The following is a 17,768-nucleotide window of genomic DNA, read 5'->3' on the forward strand; positions in this document are numbered from 1 at the left end:
TTCCAGTCCTGCTGCTGACCTCTCCAGCTGAGCAGCCCTGGGATCCTCTCCCTCTCCTCGCCCAATAGGGACCTGTTTTTTGTTAAATCACTGCTGGTTCTGGCTTTTCACAAATAAACAGACCATGACCATGAAAGCTCTAAAATTGTTTTTCCTTTTCATTGATCCTGAACACCATGTCACCATTCTGCATCCAAACCTCCACTGATGTCAATGTAGGGTAGTGATCAGGGATAATTATGTTCTTTCCTTACAAGGAATGCAGACATGAAACTGGTCAGGTTGGGAGACCTGAGAAACTCAAAGCATGAGAAAATATAAAAACAAAGAGGTCATCAACAGTCTGCCAAAACTGGTGGGTGCTTACTTTTATCTATGTGTAATTTTTTATGAGTTGCTTTATTGGTTTTTATTGAACCATTCCATTTATATCTTAGAAGACTGAAGTATTACTTGATGGTCTGTACTCACTAGAACTCTTTAACCAAATAAGATGTTACAGACTTCTTGGAGTTGTGATAAGAGAATATGCTTTGAACTCTCTAAATTCTCCTGCCCTTGGAAATTCACTGGTTTTATGCATTGTGGAATAAGCTGCTTTATAGTTATTTCTTCTTTCAGAAAACAAAAAACTCTTCCAGGAAAATTAGTAGTACTTTTGTTATTCTTCAAGCTTATGTTGTTTTCGTGCCTCTCAGGTCAGTGTGGAAAAACAGCCTAATATGTTTACTTTTGCTTAATTGATCTTACTTTGGCTTTGCATCATTTTTTGCTGGGGCATCAATCCTGAGAACTGTAAACAGAGTGAAGACATGTACATGTTATGTTTCAGTCAACAGGGTACAGGTTCTGGATCCAGATTCTAGTCTCAGTGAAAACTGTGGGTGGTTTCTCACTAGGTGGAATTATTCAAAAACCATTTGATGTTTATTTAACTCCTCTCTCACCGAGTGTAGTGAGACAAGAGCTCAGCACTGAGTACTCTCAAACATTTCACCCGTGGTGTCATCGCTCTTTGTCCTGCTATCTGGGCAGGTTGTCCAGCTTTTGTAATTAAATGATTTCTTAGGTGACACTAGCTGTTTTATCCACATAGAATTGAGAAGTGTAATGTGTATAACAGGGTGATTTTTCTAAAAGCCTTTCTTTTATAAGGATGTCTTTGTACTCTTCTAAAAATGTAGAAGGTAGATATAAAATTACAATGTCTCTTTTTTTTTTTTGTCCAAGTGTTTGTTCTAGTCATAGAAAAGTCAAGACTACTTAATATATGACTCCAGTAGATGGATCAAAGGGGGAGATTGAAGACCAGCTTGGTTAAGGCCTTCATTTTGTAAAGGAAAAGGCAAATATAAGAAATGGCACCAGGCTTTGACAAATAAAATACAGGTTCTGGAGCAGTGTCTAGTGAAAGCCTGTCTACCATTACATTTAGCTGTTAATTATCACATCTTTCACTGGCTGCCAGTCCTGGGTCTTCTGCTAGTTTGTGGCTGTTCCCCTATTCTGCAGCTCCTCTGTCTAAAGGGGAAGTGGCAGAGCAGGGAATAACAGACTGGGGCCTTGTACCTCCTCTTTGTTCACCATCACTGTAAATGTGGCTGACAGCAATAACCTTCTGAATTAAGGAGATTAAATCAGAACAAGTAAATACTAGGAACGAATATTTGCTGACCAGTGCAACAGATCAATTCACTAAAATAAGAATCTGACTTTTCTGCTGTGCACTGCTGTGATATGGGATGATGTGATGATGGGGAAAAAAGAGGGTATTTCAGATGACCATTGAAGGTCCTTAGGATGTGGGTATTAGGTGTCAATGATGCTGGAATCCTGTCAGTTTTACTTGTGGTATTTCAGCTCTTAGTGCTGGTTACTGTTTGCATCTTTGTGCTTAACATTCTGTAAGACATAGCATTCAACCTCTTGCATATTCTACAGGCTCTACACTAGTCCCTTCTAAAAACTATTATCTGCTGCAGTAATTACCACCACAAAAGTAGTAGAGAAGATAACTAGGTCTTTCCTCTGGACTATCTTAGCTCTTTTTTATTTTGTTTTTCCTTTTTTTTCTGAAGCTTTTGTTGTAGATCACAAGCTTTATGACACAGAAATTAAATTATCTTCTTGTATCTCAAGTATTCTATTGTGGTGATAAAATTATATTTTAGGACCACTGTGCAGCTTCTCTGGGACAGAAATGCTTTTATGTATGTAATCCAATTAGGATTGGAACCATTATGGTCTTCAAGGGGAGATGGATTTGAAGTTCTGAATTTCACTCCACTGTGTTTTTGTTTATATGGAATAGCTTATACTTTGTTCAAGGGAATAAAACTGTTGTTGTTGTGTTTTCTTTAACAAAGTGAATAGTGTTGGCTCCTTTAACCACTTAACTTGAGTTGTTCTTCTAGAGCTGATTTATCTCCTGAGAGGATCACTGAGAAACCATTGCAAAGAAATCACAGGTTTATTGAGCAGAAACCTGACAGGTGTGATTGGACATTCCTGTATTGCTATCAATAGAGATACCAGAGCAGGAAACAACTAGCAGCCCATTATCAATTTCTGCAGTCCCAACCTTGTTAACCCTTGGGACACAACTTCCTTTGTCCTGGGAAAAGAAAAATTGAGAATTTCTGCATACACACATATTTATCTTGCTCTTTCACCATTTTTCTCAAGTATTTTTCTAAGCTGTTTGGTTAAAGCCCATCTTGTCATCTTAATTTAACAAGGTTATTAATCATGTTTACATCAAGATACACCATCAGCATTCTTCTGAAAGTACAGGCATATCTGTACTCTAGTGAGGTGTCTTCATTAGTCATGCTAGGTATTTTATTGCAACAGCCTGTAATTACTTTGTCAGTAAATATCAAAACCTCATAGTGCCTACTTGAGTGATGGAAAGTAGCCTCCTACCAACCCATAGAAATTATCAGCTCTACCTTTTGTTCTCATATATAATAATACTAGATATAAAATGACAGTTGGGGGAAGCCTTTTTTTATTAGAAAAGGAAATCACTCCAATTCAGAAGGTAGATTAAAACTTTGTGGTATCTGCCATCAGGTGGTATAAAGGGCAATCATGGTAAAGGATCAGAAATATTTGAGATCTGCAAGTTTATAATGCAAGTATTTGAAGAAGCACAATGGAGATGATATAGTAATGTCTCTTTTAACCGTTTTCCAATGGAATTCTTGAAAAGTGGAAGTAACTTGTTCTTCATGAATTAGAAAGCTTCAGGAATGATGGTATAGGAGTTCTGTTCAGTGCCCTTAAATATTCATACTTAAGGTACTTCTGTTTGAAAATAATCTGGGCCATTAAAAATATATCTTCTGAGTAGTCAGGGATTCAAACACACATTTTAGATGTACATCATTACATGCTTTCTACATACAGTCAGCTTGCTTCTCTGTCTGCTCTTAATAAACTAAATTTGACACTATAAAGGCTCTTCTACTTCAAGTTGAGACTGTAGAATACCAGGAACATGAGGAAAATCTGTCTTGTGGATACTAGGCAGGACTGGAGGGGAAACACAGGACTTAAAGTAATGTAAGTTTCAACTTCAGCAATATGTGCTTAAGATATTATCCATTTTGTAGGCTCTTCAATTTTCAGTTTTTAAGCAGTTCATCTTTTTCATGCACTGCTTCTCTTGGAAGGGCATTCCTCAATGTTACTCCTATAATGTGTATGGCTTTTCTAATTTTCACCTTAAATGATGCATGCTGGGTTTATAGCAACTGCTCCTGAGCCTGAACTTTTTCTTTCCTGTCTGATGTTTATGGTCTGTTACTATTGCTTAGTGGAAAATTATTTAGAATTAATTTGTTTTGAAGAGAAATCCAGAGAGTCAGGGGGATACGAGCTGACCATGGTGGCTGCAGTTTGAGACAACTGGCCTGTTTCAGGGATGGTGATGGCATCTGCTCTCCTGCACTATGGTATTAACAAAACTCTTCTGCAAGTCTCTGTGGGATTGCCTTGTCACACTTGCCCAGTCAAGGCAGGCCATCTTAATGGTGGGAATTAGAAGGAAATCTCAGTTCAAGGTACTAAGATGTGCAGGTCTCTGTTTAGGCAGGGTCTGTGGAGAGAGGCAGCCTTTTCTTAGGCTTACATAGTTGGGGGATGCTCACAAGCTTTTGGCATACAAATCCCTCCTAGATCAGTCAAACGTTTGGTTGATTCAGGAAAACCTTTTTGGTTCTTTGTTAGCAGAAGCAGCTGTGGAGGATTTCTTGGTTTTTCAAATGAACTGTCCATCAAAATACTGCATTCTGAAATTAGAAAAAAATTACCAGTGAGACACAGAGCAAGTCAGAGGATTTGTGCAGATGCCCAGGCAGGATCAGGACAGTATATGAAATAGAAATTTACTTCAAATAGCTAGTATCAGAGTTTTGACAAGGAGCCACATGCTAGACTGCATCCAGTGTATAGGCAAGAGAAAACTAGGTATTACCATCTTCCAAACAAAATTAATTCATACCTTCACAGGGCAGAACAAAAGCAAGGCAGACTTTTGTGTAGAGACTCTCTCCTGTGAAGAGGAGCAGTGGAAAGTTAGCCATGCATGGGTATGGTATGAGCACTACATTTTGCTTAGTTCATCTGGCCCAGAAGCTCCTATTTACCTGTGCAGGGATCTTGGAATATGATAGGATTGTTAGAAGCCAGAGAGGCAGTGATTTAGCAGCTGTTCAGAAGAATGGAGAACCTTGTGTGGTTCTTGCTGCTGCTTCTCCGCCCTTTCTTCCCTGGAAGACTCTTTGGAGACAATGCTTCCTCCTATACCAGGAGCAACAGCACGGCACTGTCTGCAAGTGATCTCTGCCCCCTTCTGGGACAGAGATATAATGTTTAAATATAAAAGATGCTCCTAAAATGTCAACAGATGAAAGATAAGAAGGAGGTATGATTTTTATTGAGTTAGATTATCAGGACGGATATAGGAAGTCTCTCACATGGTACCTGGAAGCAGGTAAAAGACAACTGATAGGTGTCAAGTTTGGTGCTGCTGAAGACAAGGCATTAACAAGCCTGCTTGAAAAGAAGATGCTTTATGGGTCAGATATCTGAAACATCCTTTGTTTGGCCCACTGGAAGAAACACTGAATGCATTGAAATAAGTCATGCTTTGCTAATTGTTGTGATGAATATTGACAAGCAGGACTCCTCAACAGAAGGCTGCATTGGCTAACCTTGCTCATTTCTTGCTCTCATAGGAAGACAGGTGGTAGGACAAAGAAAAGAGGTATAATTAAACTCCACCCATCTTCAAAAGCAGGTGAAGAGATCATAATTTATGCAATAAATCTGGATAATTAGACAATATTTGTACAATTAGAAGCTGAACACTGAATGATTAGTGATTCATTAATAATGAGCTAGTATCCACTCACAAACCTCAATGGGGAAATTAAATTTATATTTGCTTTGTGATGACGATCTTTCTCAAATATCTGTCTGTAACCAGAAAGGAATTTAGACCTCTCATAGGAAAGTGCATGAACATAATTTCTTTTTTTAATTTGAGAAATGCCTCTGAAAAAATGTGCAGTACTTTACTTTCATAATCATATGTCAATTTGATGTGGAGATTTCTTTGGGGGGTTTTGCGTTTGGTTGGGGTTTTTTGGAGTGTTTTATTATTGCAGAGTATTACGTTTACTTTCTGTATTGGGATCCTCAATGGTTTTGTTTCTTTAAACTCTTTTTGGGGACTTTGGCAATAAAGAATGAATGTCCCTATCCAGTGAGATAAAAGACCAACTTCTTTCAGGAACATGTCTTCACCAGTGGCTGATAGGTGATGCCAAAGAGAAGAACAAACATCCTCAGGTACCACACTCTGTCTTTACATTCAATTTTTAATCATTACTCTATGATGTTTTGGGTTTTTTTAGAACTTGTACAGGGAACACTCAGAACAAAAGCCACAACAACCAATAACTGAAGCTCTAAAAAGGGATTTTTAAGAAGTTAGAGATGGTGTGCACAGCTCTAATTAACCTTGTATGCCCTCATGGCTAACCCTGGTAACAGCAGGTGGAGATCTCTTGAAATCCCACCCAGGATACACAAGCCAACAGAGGAGGGATCACCAGAACTAAAGCACACAGGTTGTTTCCACTCAGGGGAAAGGTGCTGTCACAGTGGTTTAGCAGCAGTGGCTCCAGAGGAGCAGCGGGCACACAGAGCGAGTGTGCAGACACTGGAAGCTTGATATGGAGTTACTGCATTAAAGCACTGACTTGGGACACTGTTCTCTTTTGTATTTGCTTTAAAAATTGCTCCTTGTAAATCCCTTCATAGAATTCTCTTCAGAGTCACTTGTACTTTCTTCTTTCCTGTTTCCTGGAAGAGGAGCATGAGAACAGAGCAACAAATCTTCTCACTTCTGTTTGTTTTAAATCTCCTTTATTACCCCTGGCATTGTGTCCTTGTTGTAGTTTCATCCATTTACCTAATTCTGGCAGTAAGCTCCTGGCAGGAATGGTGTTTCCATAAATTTCACTGTATTTACAGAGCAACACATATGATCATCTGCAGAACAGATGATTAATATTATTATGATTGCAAGAGCCAGGTCTGCAGGATTAACCAGTCAGAATGAGGAAAGTCAGCTGCTTTTTAAGAAAATATATATTCTTGACTAATATCAACTGCTTTAGTGAGTGAATGAAACTGCAGGGAATTTTAAATTTCTTAAACATTCCCATCTCAGAGTTATGAATGGGCAAAGGGATGATTTCTAAAATGGGAAGCCTGATAGACTTTATCTGACTGGCAAGTCAAAATACTTTGTCTCATCATAATTTTTGTTTGAGGAAAGTTTTCTGTTTTAGCTTACTTAAGGGTGTTCTAGGTTGAGGGTTGAGGATTTTGTAAGTTTGCTTTCTTTTGCTTTCACTTTCTTTTCTCTGATTTCTTGTAATCCTCTGTTCTGTTTCCGAGCAGATGGGATTTCAAAAAATGGACAAGAGATTGCAATAGCACGTGCTCTCGTGCTCCAGAGTTATTAAGGCACTAGGAAAATTTCTGTTCTGTATGTCTTGGTTCTCTGCATTGCAATGGGTATAGTAATAGACTATCCCATCAGGGTGGTGAGAGAATGAGTGAACTTGGTGCTCTGTGATCAGTCACTGAGATCTGAAGTTTTAAATTACTATGTAATCTACATATGGAGATCATTATCATGATTGTATTTATCTTTAGTTTTGTCTTAGGTTGATGGATTAAATTCCTGTGATGGACTATCATAAGGTGCTGCTTACTGATTTAGCAGAAAGTTTACCTATAATATCACCAAGACTAGGCAGAAATTTGAGTATGGGCTTCCTTAAAAAGGTGATTATATGATTGGAAGTGTTCTTTTAACCTAAGAACTGCATCATGCGTTATGGAAAACACAGATTAGGAAACTAAACAAGTTTGATTTTGGTGTTAATGCTGTAATGGCTAGTTGCTTTGAGATTGCTGTAATAGCATGCTAGTTGTGGTTATGAGTAACAATTGTTATTTGAAATATTACAAAACTATTAATGAGTAGTAACCTTGTGTACGCTAATTTTGAGATTGAAACTTGCTACATGAGGGTAGTGCTTGTGTCAATTTTGCACAGAAATGTCAAACAACAGAGTTTAAGATTACTTGGAGAAAAGTGTTTTTTTTCTAGTACTCTGATATGGCAAAGCAGGAGGTGCCAGACAATAGGTGTCAGCACTGGTTCAGCTATGCACAACTTCACTGAAAACATAGATTAAGGCAGCTAGTTTTAAGAACAAATTTGCTGTGACCTCTACTTTCAGTAAACTGAAATGCCTGTAAAGAAGGCTGGAACCATGTTTAACATTTGTTATAAAATAGGTTTTCTAGGGTACAGACTGGAAACAGAATAAATGAGACAGAAGATAAAAGCTGGTAAAAATAATGTATGTATTGTATTCACTGTGAAATGCTTCTGTAATACTGAAGGAAAGACTGTTTCTGAAAATTGTAATTTAGGCTTTATTATCTCATGAATTATTCAGAGAGGTTCCTGAGAAGACTTTGATATAGTGCTTTCCTAGGGATTTAAAAGAAATCATTAAACTTAATCAAAACTAATTGAAACTGAAGAAGGAAAGCAAAATCACAAAAATCAGAATGGAGCAGACAAGGTACAATGCTAGGAAACTTCAATGCGACTTTGGAACTGTGCTGTTTTGTGGTGGAATTTTAAACTGGAAGCTGCTGTTTAGATATCTTGTTCATTAAACCAATGCAAGTCCTATGAATTCTGCCTTCACATGGATGATTCTGCCAACAGCTTTGGAAGAAATAAACAGGAAAGCTTCACACAAAATGTGTAGTTGTGTAATGGAGAAGCCAGAAGAAACCACCACCAGGGAAATGGAAGACAAAAAAAAAAATCCTTGGTTTTCCTCAGTGCTTCACTGGTAAACATGCACCTAGAAACCAGGATGTGAGGATTAAGCCAAAACAGGTAAGACTAAATACCTTGAGCTCTTAAAGTATGACATGGTCTTAGCCCAGCACCTCAAAAGAGGTGCTGGATTAGTGTGCCAGTTTTCTAGAATTGCTTTTATGTGGACAAACACATACCTGTTTGTATGGCCTCCGAGGCAGAGGATACTGCAGCTTTAAAACTGCAAGGAAAAACAGTGAAATAGTCTCGCAGTCGGTCTAGTAGCAGATGTGCACATATCAAGGAGTTTTTAAAATAAGCAGGTGTTGTCATTAGAGACTTCTGTGTGGTGAATGCCAGGTGGATGGCTGTGCACAGAACAAGGGAAACAGCTTTTTCTTGTCAATATTTGGTGAAGGACAGCTGGGAGAATGCCCCCTCCCTCCCCTGAAGTTTGCATTGCATTGCAAAACCCTGTGAATTCCTTGCTAGCAGCAGTGTCAGTGGCACACAGCAGTGCCCCAAGCCTGGCAGGATAATCTAAAGGAAATGCAGCTGAATTGTGATCCTCTGCTATATAAAAGGGGGCGGGTCACTGTGCTCGTTCCAGATCCTTTTCTGTCATTAGGGCTGCAGGAGCACCAACCACACGCCGCTGGCACGCCTCTTCATTGCCTCTTATATAATATGGGGTTTCACAGGGCACTGATGTACAAATAAAGTCAAACATTGTTGAGGCAGACTCCTTGTGTTACTTGTGCTGGGCTGGTGCTCACTTTGGACTGCTCTCACAAGGCTGATCTGTGTCCCTGTTTAAGTGAAGTTTGGAAGGTGTGCAGGATGGCTCCCAGCGAGGCAGGGGATGAACTTGTTTTCTTTGTGAATGGTAAAAAGGTAAGGAAGATTGCAGCTTTCTGTCCAGCTTGCTCCTGGATTGATTACTTACTTTTCTGGTCATCTTTTTCCTCCTCTTAAGTTTTCTGATAAGAATATGTGTTCCGTGGCTTTTAAATATTAAATTGTGAAGACTACATATTGCTTTGCTAAATGGCTTTTTCTCCTCTTTGACTTTACCTTGTGAGTTATTCAAAGAACAACACAATTACATAATATTCCTTTTACATTTGAGATTTATGGGCAATAATTTACTACAATTCTGATGTAACTACTTTTAAATAAGTATGCACTGCTTAATACAGACATTTCTACTAAAAATTCCAGTATTTACAACAGATTTGGAAAATTTAACTCAAATGGAAGCATCCATATGTAATTCATGTAAGTAATTCTAACATCTGGTTTTTGAAAGCAATTTAGGAAAATGTTTATTCCATTCCCATTTAGAAAACTTTTCAGAATTGAAAGCCCATTAACTGATACTGATTCCTGGCCATAACCTGAGAAGTGGCTGTGTCTCACAGGAGGCTGGGGTGCTCATTGCACATGATGGACACATTTGAACAGCTTGTCCCAGAGCCCCCTTTCCTCAGTTTGCACCCTGCCTGGCTAGCAAGGCAGCCTTGCCTCTTCAAAGGCTTGTTACGACAGTCCAAGCTGACTCTTTGACCAACTACCAAGTTAATTCTGAGCTCAGCTCAGTGCTGCCTTCCCCACCTTCCCCTTGCCTAGACACTTGGGCAGGGGGACTTGTGCCAAAGCAGCTTCCTGCTGGGAAGGGGAGGGGACAGGTTTGTGTATCCATTGGTGTGGAGCCAAGAGTTTGCAAACCTTCCCTGAGCACTGCTCAGGGGTAAATCGGGTGGTGTACTAAGTTTGGGCTAGACAATTTTTTAGTCCCTTGAGGGAGCACACAATACTCTCAGCTGGTTAAAAAGCTCTGTGCCCTGCCTTATAGACTGGCACAGAGTTACTATCCATTTTGCTTTCTTTTGGTTTTTCATGGTAGTTTAATGTAGATGAGAGTGTAGCTACCATGAGGAGTTTTAGTTATGAATTTTTATCCCAAACTGGATTGGAATTAGAACTTTCCAAGGTACTAGTGGATTTGATATTCATGTTTTGTTTTATTGATATATGAACAGTTTACTGAAGAACTAAGTTTATCAAGTCTGCAGTAAAAGTTAGTCATAGAGTTGTTAAATATAATCTGATGTAGAGCCCAGGCTTGGTTCTGAGGTTTTATAGAGAAGGATGACAACTAAAGCTTTGCTTACACAGATTAGTAGTGGTTTATATGTGGTAATTGACATATCAGCTGTTCATTGTTTGTAGAAAGAGTTGAAAACTTGAAGCTCCAAGTTAATTGTAGCTAGCTAATTCAGTCTGGTGATTGAAATTGTGACACAGGATGGTCTGAATTTTATCTGGTGAATTTTCTGCTATGGTGGGTGCAGGTGGCACACCATTAACTTGTTGTCTTCTTGCTCTTTGAAGTTTTTATGAGATGCCTCCTTTGTGAACCTCAGTGTGTAGAGGGTGAGCTTGGAGCTCTTTAGATCTTGCATTAGGAGGTTGCCACAAATGTGTTAGGCAATCCAGATCCTGATACAAGCTAAGTGTCCTGTCTTGTTTGAGTTTTCTTTTTTTTCCCCCTGGTATGCCCTAATGAGAGAGAATTGTAGTTCTAGTGCCAGATCAGCTGAGGTTCGAAATTGATAGGCCTCTCATGGTAGGTATGAAGTGTTTATAAACAAATTCCTACACGCAGTCAGAAGTGGTGCTTCAGCACTGGCTGGTGCTCAGTTATTACAAGAGCACTGCACTGTGTTAAACTGTTGGAAAAATCCTTTTTCCTGGAGAAGATATTTTGCTAACATGTGAAAATGTCTCTTAGTCAAAGCCCAGAGCTGGCCTTGTGGGTCTCTCTTTTATGCACATGGGGTGAGGTGGGGAGGGGGAGTAATGGCAGCCTAGGCCCTGAAGGCCTTTTTATTGAACAACCTTTTTATTTTGGATCTTCTGCCTGTCCTTGCTATGTCCTGAAGGTAATAAACCTGCTGTGAGTGACACTGGCCTTGTTGCATTTCAGCAATTTTTATTGAACTGCTGTTCATGTTTACAAAAGCCTGACTGTGTGCATGCGTAAAGGGGTTTCTCACAGTGTGATCTTTGGCTTGGCTAAACAAAAACCACCAAGGGATGATTAATATTCCCAATGTTACCAACTCATTTGAATGTCAAGTCTTTGTCAGCATCCTTTCCCACTGCCTCATGGAGCAGGCAGTTCTAGTAAAGGAGCAGGTCTCACTTGGTCTACTCAGAGCCTTCAGTGGCTTTTTTTTTTTCCTTATTACTTTGTGTGTTGCTAAAGTGTCTCAAGTTACAACCCGACCAAATGCAGGTTTAAGAGAGAGAGAATTGGACTCATGGGGCACCCTGATCTTTGGCAGTGTATGTGGAGTTTATTGTGACATTGCTGCACATGAAAGGTGATGTGATGGAAGGAGTGGCAGGAAGTGCCTGGAAGTGCAATTCTGCTGAAACAGCAGGTAGCAAGAGGAAAAGGGGAGAGGCAGGCATTAATATCTTCTCTCTGGTGACCAGTGGCAGAACCTAAGGAAACAGCATCCATCAGGGGAGATTATGTAAAGGTTTTTCACTCAGAGGGTGTTTGGCCACTGGAACAGGCTCCCCAAGGCAGTGGTCACAGCACCAAGTCTGACAGATTTCGGGAAGTATTTGGACAATGCTCACACACCTGGTGTGATCCTTGGGGTGTCCTGTGCAGCCGCAGTAGTTGAGCTTTGGTTTTAGTGGGTCCCTTCCAAGTCAGTATATTTTATGATTCTGAGGTAGGATATATCACTATCCATCTGGGATCCTGACTAAATATTCTGATTTATTCACTGCAAACACTGTGGTAATGACAATGGCCAGTGGGAAAGGTTACTGGTTTGTGAATTCATGACAGCTTGACATCACAAATGGGCTGCTGACATTGTCACTGCACAAAATCATGTGATCAGAGGTGGTTTGTAAGACAGGGCCATGGATTGCAGCAAATTCTTCTCCCTCACATTAGCCCAGTCTGTACTGTTGTCAAGGAAAAGTCTCCTTGGAGCAGCTGAGCATACTTTACATTCAGGACTGTTTATTTTCAGCACCTGTCTACTTCACTGGGCACACTACTAACTTAAAGTTATCTTAATAGTCTGCCTAGACTAGAATACAAATCAGCATGCTCCATTTAAAGCTAATAGTGGCCATGTTTTTTCCCTGGCTGAAAAGTCTGTCTCATGCATATGTAGCATGTAATTTTAGTTTAAACACATGGAGTCAATATTTCTATTTCTATTCTGAATGCTAAAGGAGGATCTATGCTGGAAGCCATATTAGAGCTCTTACCACTTCCAAAGTCCTTGGGTATTTGATTGCTGATGGGACCAGCTAAAATCCTGGATTTTTTTCTGAGCTTTGTGAACCTCTGGGTTCTACATAAACAGTGACTTACAAGCTTTCAGTGTGCTGGTTTAAAGCAGAACAAAATGTTCTCATGACTAGTAGCAAATTTACATTGTGTGGTAATATTCAGTTTTTTAGTCTGTGTTCTAATCATTTTTCCTAATAAATGAATTTGAAATCTCTCATTGACTTCAGGAATAACACACTGACAGGTTTTAGGGCCCTTGGGGACCTTTACATGTGACTGGTCTGACTTGCTGTGTGGCAGTCTGGTTAAAACCTTTCACTTTCTCTTCTTGCAACTTAATGAGTGGTCAGGGATTAGTGAATGTATGGGAGCTTGTCCTTCAGGAAAGCACCTGCTTCTCATTTATAGACCCCAAATGATGGAAAGCAAGTTGTTTGGCAAACTGGGAAAGTTAGTTTCCACTTTCTTTCTGTTCTTCTATTTAACTTGTTCAATTACTGTTCCCTTAATCTGAAAAATCTCTAACTTTCTGGGAATAATAATTTAAATATACTTTGTGTTGTAAAGACAAAGATATCTAAATTAGTGAGAGGCAGGTAGAGAAGCTGGAAAATTTTTGTATTTTTGTACATAAAATTATGGGGACATGAGCTCAGCATTTTTCTAGACTTGTCCATGCACTCTAAAGGTATAAAGAACTGCTTCAGAACCTGCTCTGTGTGGTACTAAAAACCACAAAGAACTTCAGGGCCAGGCTAGGCTCCCTGCTGAGGTGAATCTGAGTATTTAAAATTCCTAGAATCAGTAGGCAAACAGACATTTAGTACAAACACAGCAGTACAGAGTAAATCTGTTGAGAGTCATTTGACTGTCTGTGCCATCCCAACATTTTCAACAATGTTTCTTTCTGCATTTGATGAATAATTAAGCTGCCAAATTTAGGAAAATCAGTTTTAAATTGTTGAAATATGGCTGTCAATCTGATACACCTGCAATATTACATTTGATTAAAAAAACCAAAACAAATTACCAAACACTAAAAACTTACCAAAAGGGAACTATTTCTTTAACTACGTTATCTAAGTTGTCTATCCTACAACCACAGAAGGAAATGGATGAGATTCAGTTTCTTTCTGTACAAGGACACTGGGGGAGGTGAGCTGGAACTGTGATATTGAGCTGTGAATTATATTGTACTGGGCATCAGACAAGACATGTTATCCCCACCCGCAGTGTTGCAAAATACTTTAAGAACAAATCACAGCAGGAGATTGCAACAAACCACTGGAGGAATGATATGTTGGAGGACAAACCAGCATCAACAACAATGAGCAAGAGGCAAGAACAGCAAAAAATTCTTAGCCTGTGCCCAGCAAGAGAGACTCATCAGCAGGCATCCTCCCAGGAGGAATCTGAAGTGAAGAGAAAGGACTCCTTGATCTCTGTGTGCGATTTGTGTTAATCCAGAATGTTCTCCAAACTCTTACCCATATCTCCTTCAGATGCCTAGTCTCTGCCAGGATTGCAGATATTCAGCTCCACTGGAGTAGTTTGAAATGACTGAAGTAGCAATCCAGGGCTGTTGGCTGGAACAGAGTAAGGATGTGGATTGTCTGGGATGTGGTGGGACCTACTTTCTGATACAGTTGAGCAAAGCTTTGGCTTTGGGACTTCACACATTCTTACGTCACTAAAAGTACATGGAGATGAGTGGTTCAGTGAAAAATGAAGGACTAGGCCTGTCTTTTATTTCCTGCTTCCTGAAGAGAAGCCAGTGGGCCAAACTTCTAATTGCTTGGTTTGAGAACATAACTGAGCACTTCTTGGACTCTTTCAAGAAAATATCTTGAAAGGGGTTTTTTTATATATAAGCATAGAATAGTCTTTAACCATTCTGAAATTTCTTCTCTGTGTCTGGCTATCTTGGAAGCTGCTTTGGAAGAGTTTGCAATGGCCATTGGCACAGACCTGAGGAAGAAACTCAGTGTGACAGTGGGAGCTGCTGGGGCTGGCTCATCACCTGTGGAATGGCTCTGAAAGGCCATTTGTCCACTCAGAGTCACAGGGATGTTTGGAATTTCCTTCTCATATCTGTCTGTTTGCTAAGGTGCTGCAGAGGGATATATGGGCTTACTCTGAACCAGAGTAATGGAAGAGCCACTGTGTGCTTTTCCATGTGTCCAGGAGGTGAGGGAACAGGAGCACTCTGCTCTAAATAGCAGCAATGAGTGCTGCATGATCTACAATACAACAGTCCCAAACTAGAATGAACTCTTTTTCCTGTGGATCATCTGATCATCCCCGGTGAAAGAATGAGATGTGCAAAAACCAGTTGTGTTTTGTAGCAGCAATTTTACCAGTTAACTCTAAAACGGTGAACTCAAACAGGAAGTATGAACCATGTCTCTTTAGGATAACCCTGTCACATGTCAAAGGCATAAAACTGAAGCAGGACAGAGGTTGTGAAGGTTTTTTATCAGTGAAAAAAGAAAGTAAAAAAATTACTTGAACAAATGACCCCTGCTTCAATTTGCCCTTCAAACTGGGAGTGATTAAGTCAAATAAACTGTAACTATTGTACTTAGGACATGCATAAAATAAGAGCCAAGAACATGATTATATTTTGGCACACAGTCAATTTGGAAGAGTTTCTTGACATTTTGTTATTAACAGAAAAAGGGGAAGACAAGCCCTGTGGTAAGGGCAGAACTTTGGTTTCTGACCACTGGGCAGAAGTTAAGTGTTTTATGTCTAATGGATAACTTCTAATAGTATGGTTTATTAATAGGATGGAGGTGGCACAATATGTGCAGCAAAAATTTCTCCTTTCTTGGAATTTTGTATTCCCACATTTGGGATAGCTACTATTGTAATGCTGATTGATTTTAATGCTACAAGGGAAGGAGAAACTTCAGAGGCTTGGTACTTGCTGCCGATCCTGCTTCACCTGGGTTGACACATTACAGTTTCCACTCTTGGGTTTTTTTTCTCTGCAAAACCTATTACAGATGCTCTTTCTGTCATTCTGTTCATCTGCTCAGTTTCTCTGTCTCTTCCAATAAAAGAGAGGACAGAATTCAGTTATTCAGGGTCAGTAAAGAGGAGGCACCATTTGGGATGTGTCGGGAACCCAAGATTTGAGTACAAAACACAGTTCTTTCTCTTCTCACTACTGAATCTGCTATTTTTGATAAAGGGTTTTTTTGCCTCAGTGTGCCATGACTGAAAAACTCAGATGTATGTAATGCATATACTTCCCTCTGACACAATAAATTCAAGGAAACATTGTGTCTGGATCCATGACCAACATTGCTGAAATAATCAGTGATTTTTGTTCCCTGCTTTGGAAAAGAAGTTGCAGAAAGACCAGCTTTCCCCTTGAAACTTACTTATCTCTGTTGTAAAACATTTTGTGTTTATCAATATCTTTCCCTTCTTGCAGGTGGTGGAAAAAGATGTGGACCCAGAAACAACCCTGTTAACTTATCTACGAAGAAAATGTATCCAGTGCCAGAAAAAACTGCAAAAGGCTTTAAATGCCTACAGCGTTTCATAATTGTTTATTGTTCTGTCACTTCTGTACTGGGCAGAGCTTTTGCACAGAGTGTAAAGAGAGTGCTTTGCATTGTCTGGTTTTTCTTGCTAGCAAAGATTACAGCTGCTATTCCAGGCTTAAACAATGACAAATCTTAAATTTATATGCTTTAGATGATTTATTAATACTTTAAGGAAAAACTTGTAATTTCACAGAATGATGGAAAGGAAGCAATAATGAGATGGCAATAAAATTGAAGGAAATTTAAGTTTGTCCCACACAAATGACAAAGAATTTTCTGGCCAAAACACCATATTGGCTAGCTAATGTCCCATAACTTGATAATTCTGTGCTGTTTATCAGATGGCTCAAGAGGCAGGGGCTCCCCCCACGTATTGTGGGCATGTTCACAGGAGGAGATGCAAGCGGTCGCATTTCAGCCCTGTTTGAAACTGGTCAACACATGAGTCAGAACAGCTGCAAGAGCGGAGTGGCTTATCACTGTGATGACCAGGCTGGCTGTACCAGGTCTGGTTCTGTAGGTAGTGTCATTCCATGTTTTCTTGAGTTTTTGTCTGGCTGGCTGGGTGTGTACATCTGCCAAACTGTTCACAGCTCTGTTGCTGTACCCATACCATGCTGCTGTGTTCCATTTGTCTGGGAGCTGAAAGAAGTACAGGGCTTGAATCGCACTCCTCTTGGAGGTTTCCAACAGTTATCAGCAGCTCTATTTATCTAAGTATACCATAGATGGATAAAGGTCAAGTGGAAATGTAAGTGGCATGATTCTTGTGCCTAGGTGTGCCTGTCTTACTGCTAGAACTTTTATATCTAAGCCTGTAGATAAGTAATGCAACTAGCTTTGTAAAGAGATAATCTGAGATCTTCAAAACATGCTGATCTTCTACATGAGCTTTCTGTTTAGGATCAGACAAATACTTTGAGAAACATGTTTTATTGAGGCAGGTTAGCGCTGTTGTCAAGAGAAACATCAGATGGTGTGGGAAAGCTGTATTTCTGCTCAATGATTGTATGAAAAGCAGTGGTGGCTTTAAGGGAAAGTTTTAATTGTGGACTTGGCAGCGTTATGTTTATGGTTGGACTTGGTGATCTTAGTGATCCTTTCCAACCTAAATGATTCTATGATCTTCTAGAAACCGTCAGTGCCCCACTATTCGTAGTGCAGTCAAGATGAACTGAGTTCCCTCTATCACAATGTTTGTTGCTTTTCTAAAGGCTGTGTGATATAGGGAAAGGCACTGATTATCTCAACTCGATGTGTCCATTGCCAATGAAATCAGCTGAGTTTTACCCCATCAAAAGTCTCTCAACTTTGGCCAGTTCTCATTGCAATAAATAATAGTGCCTAATTACCTTCTAATGAGTGAAGGAACCTAAGCAGAAGTGACTCAAGGAATTATCTCCTGAGCTCCTTTGCAGAACATGTTATGTAATTCCTGATTTTAAAGCATGGC

General features: G+C 39.6%; 1 protein-coding gene across 2 annotated transcripts in view; it reads left to right on the forward strand.

Moving 5' to 3' along the window:
• The first annotated feature begins 292 nt into the window (after window positions 1–292).
• XDH (xanthine dehydrogenase) overlaps window positions 293–17,768 on the forward strand; it is a 57,352-nt gene continuing 39,876 nt past the window's right edge. Inside the window, exons 1-2 of one of the 2 annotated variants that reach the window (XM_021537016.2) lie at window positions 293–355; window positions 16,201–16,258. In XM_021537016.2, coding sequence (XP_021392691.2) covers window positions 308–355; window positions 16,201–16,258 — 106 coding nt within the window. In that variant the 5' untranslated portion in view covers window positions 293–307. Of the gene's footprint in view, window positions 356–8,936; window positions 9,323–16,200; window positions 16,259–17,768 lie in introns of those variants that run through there. The other variant, XM_021537015.2, reaches the window with a different exon arrangement.

Source organism: Lonchura striata, chromosome 3 (assembly GCF_046129695.1).
Source record: "Lonchura striata isolate bLonStr1 chromosome 3, bLonStr1.mat, whole genome shotgun sequence".
In the NCBI taxonomy this organism is placed as follows: Eukaryota; Metazoa; Chordata; class Aves; order Passeriformes; family Estrildidae; genus Lonchura; species Lonchura striata.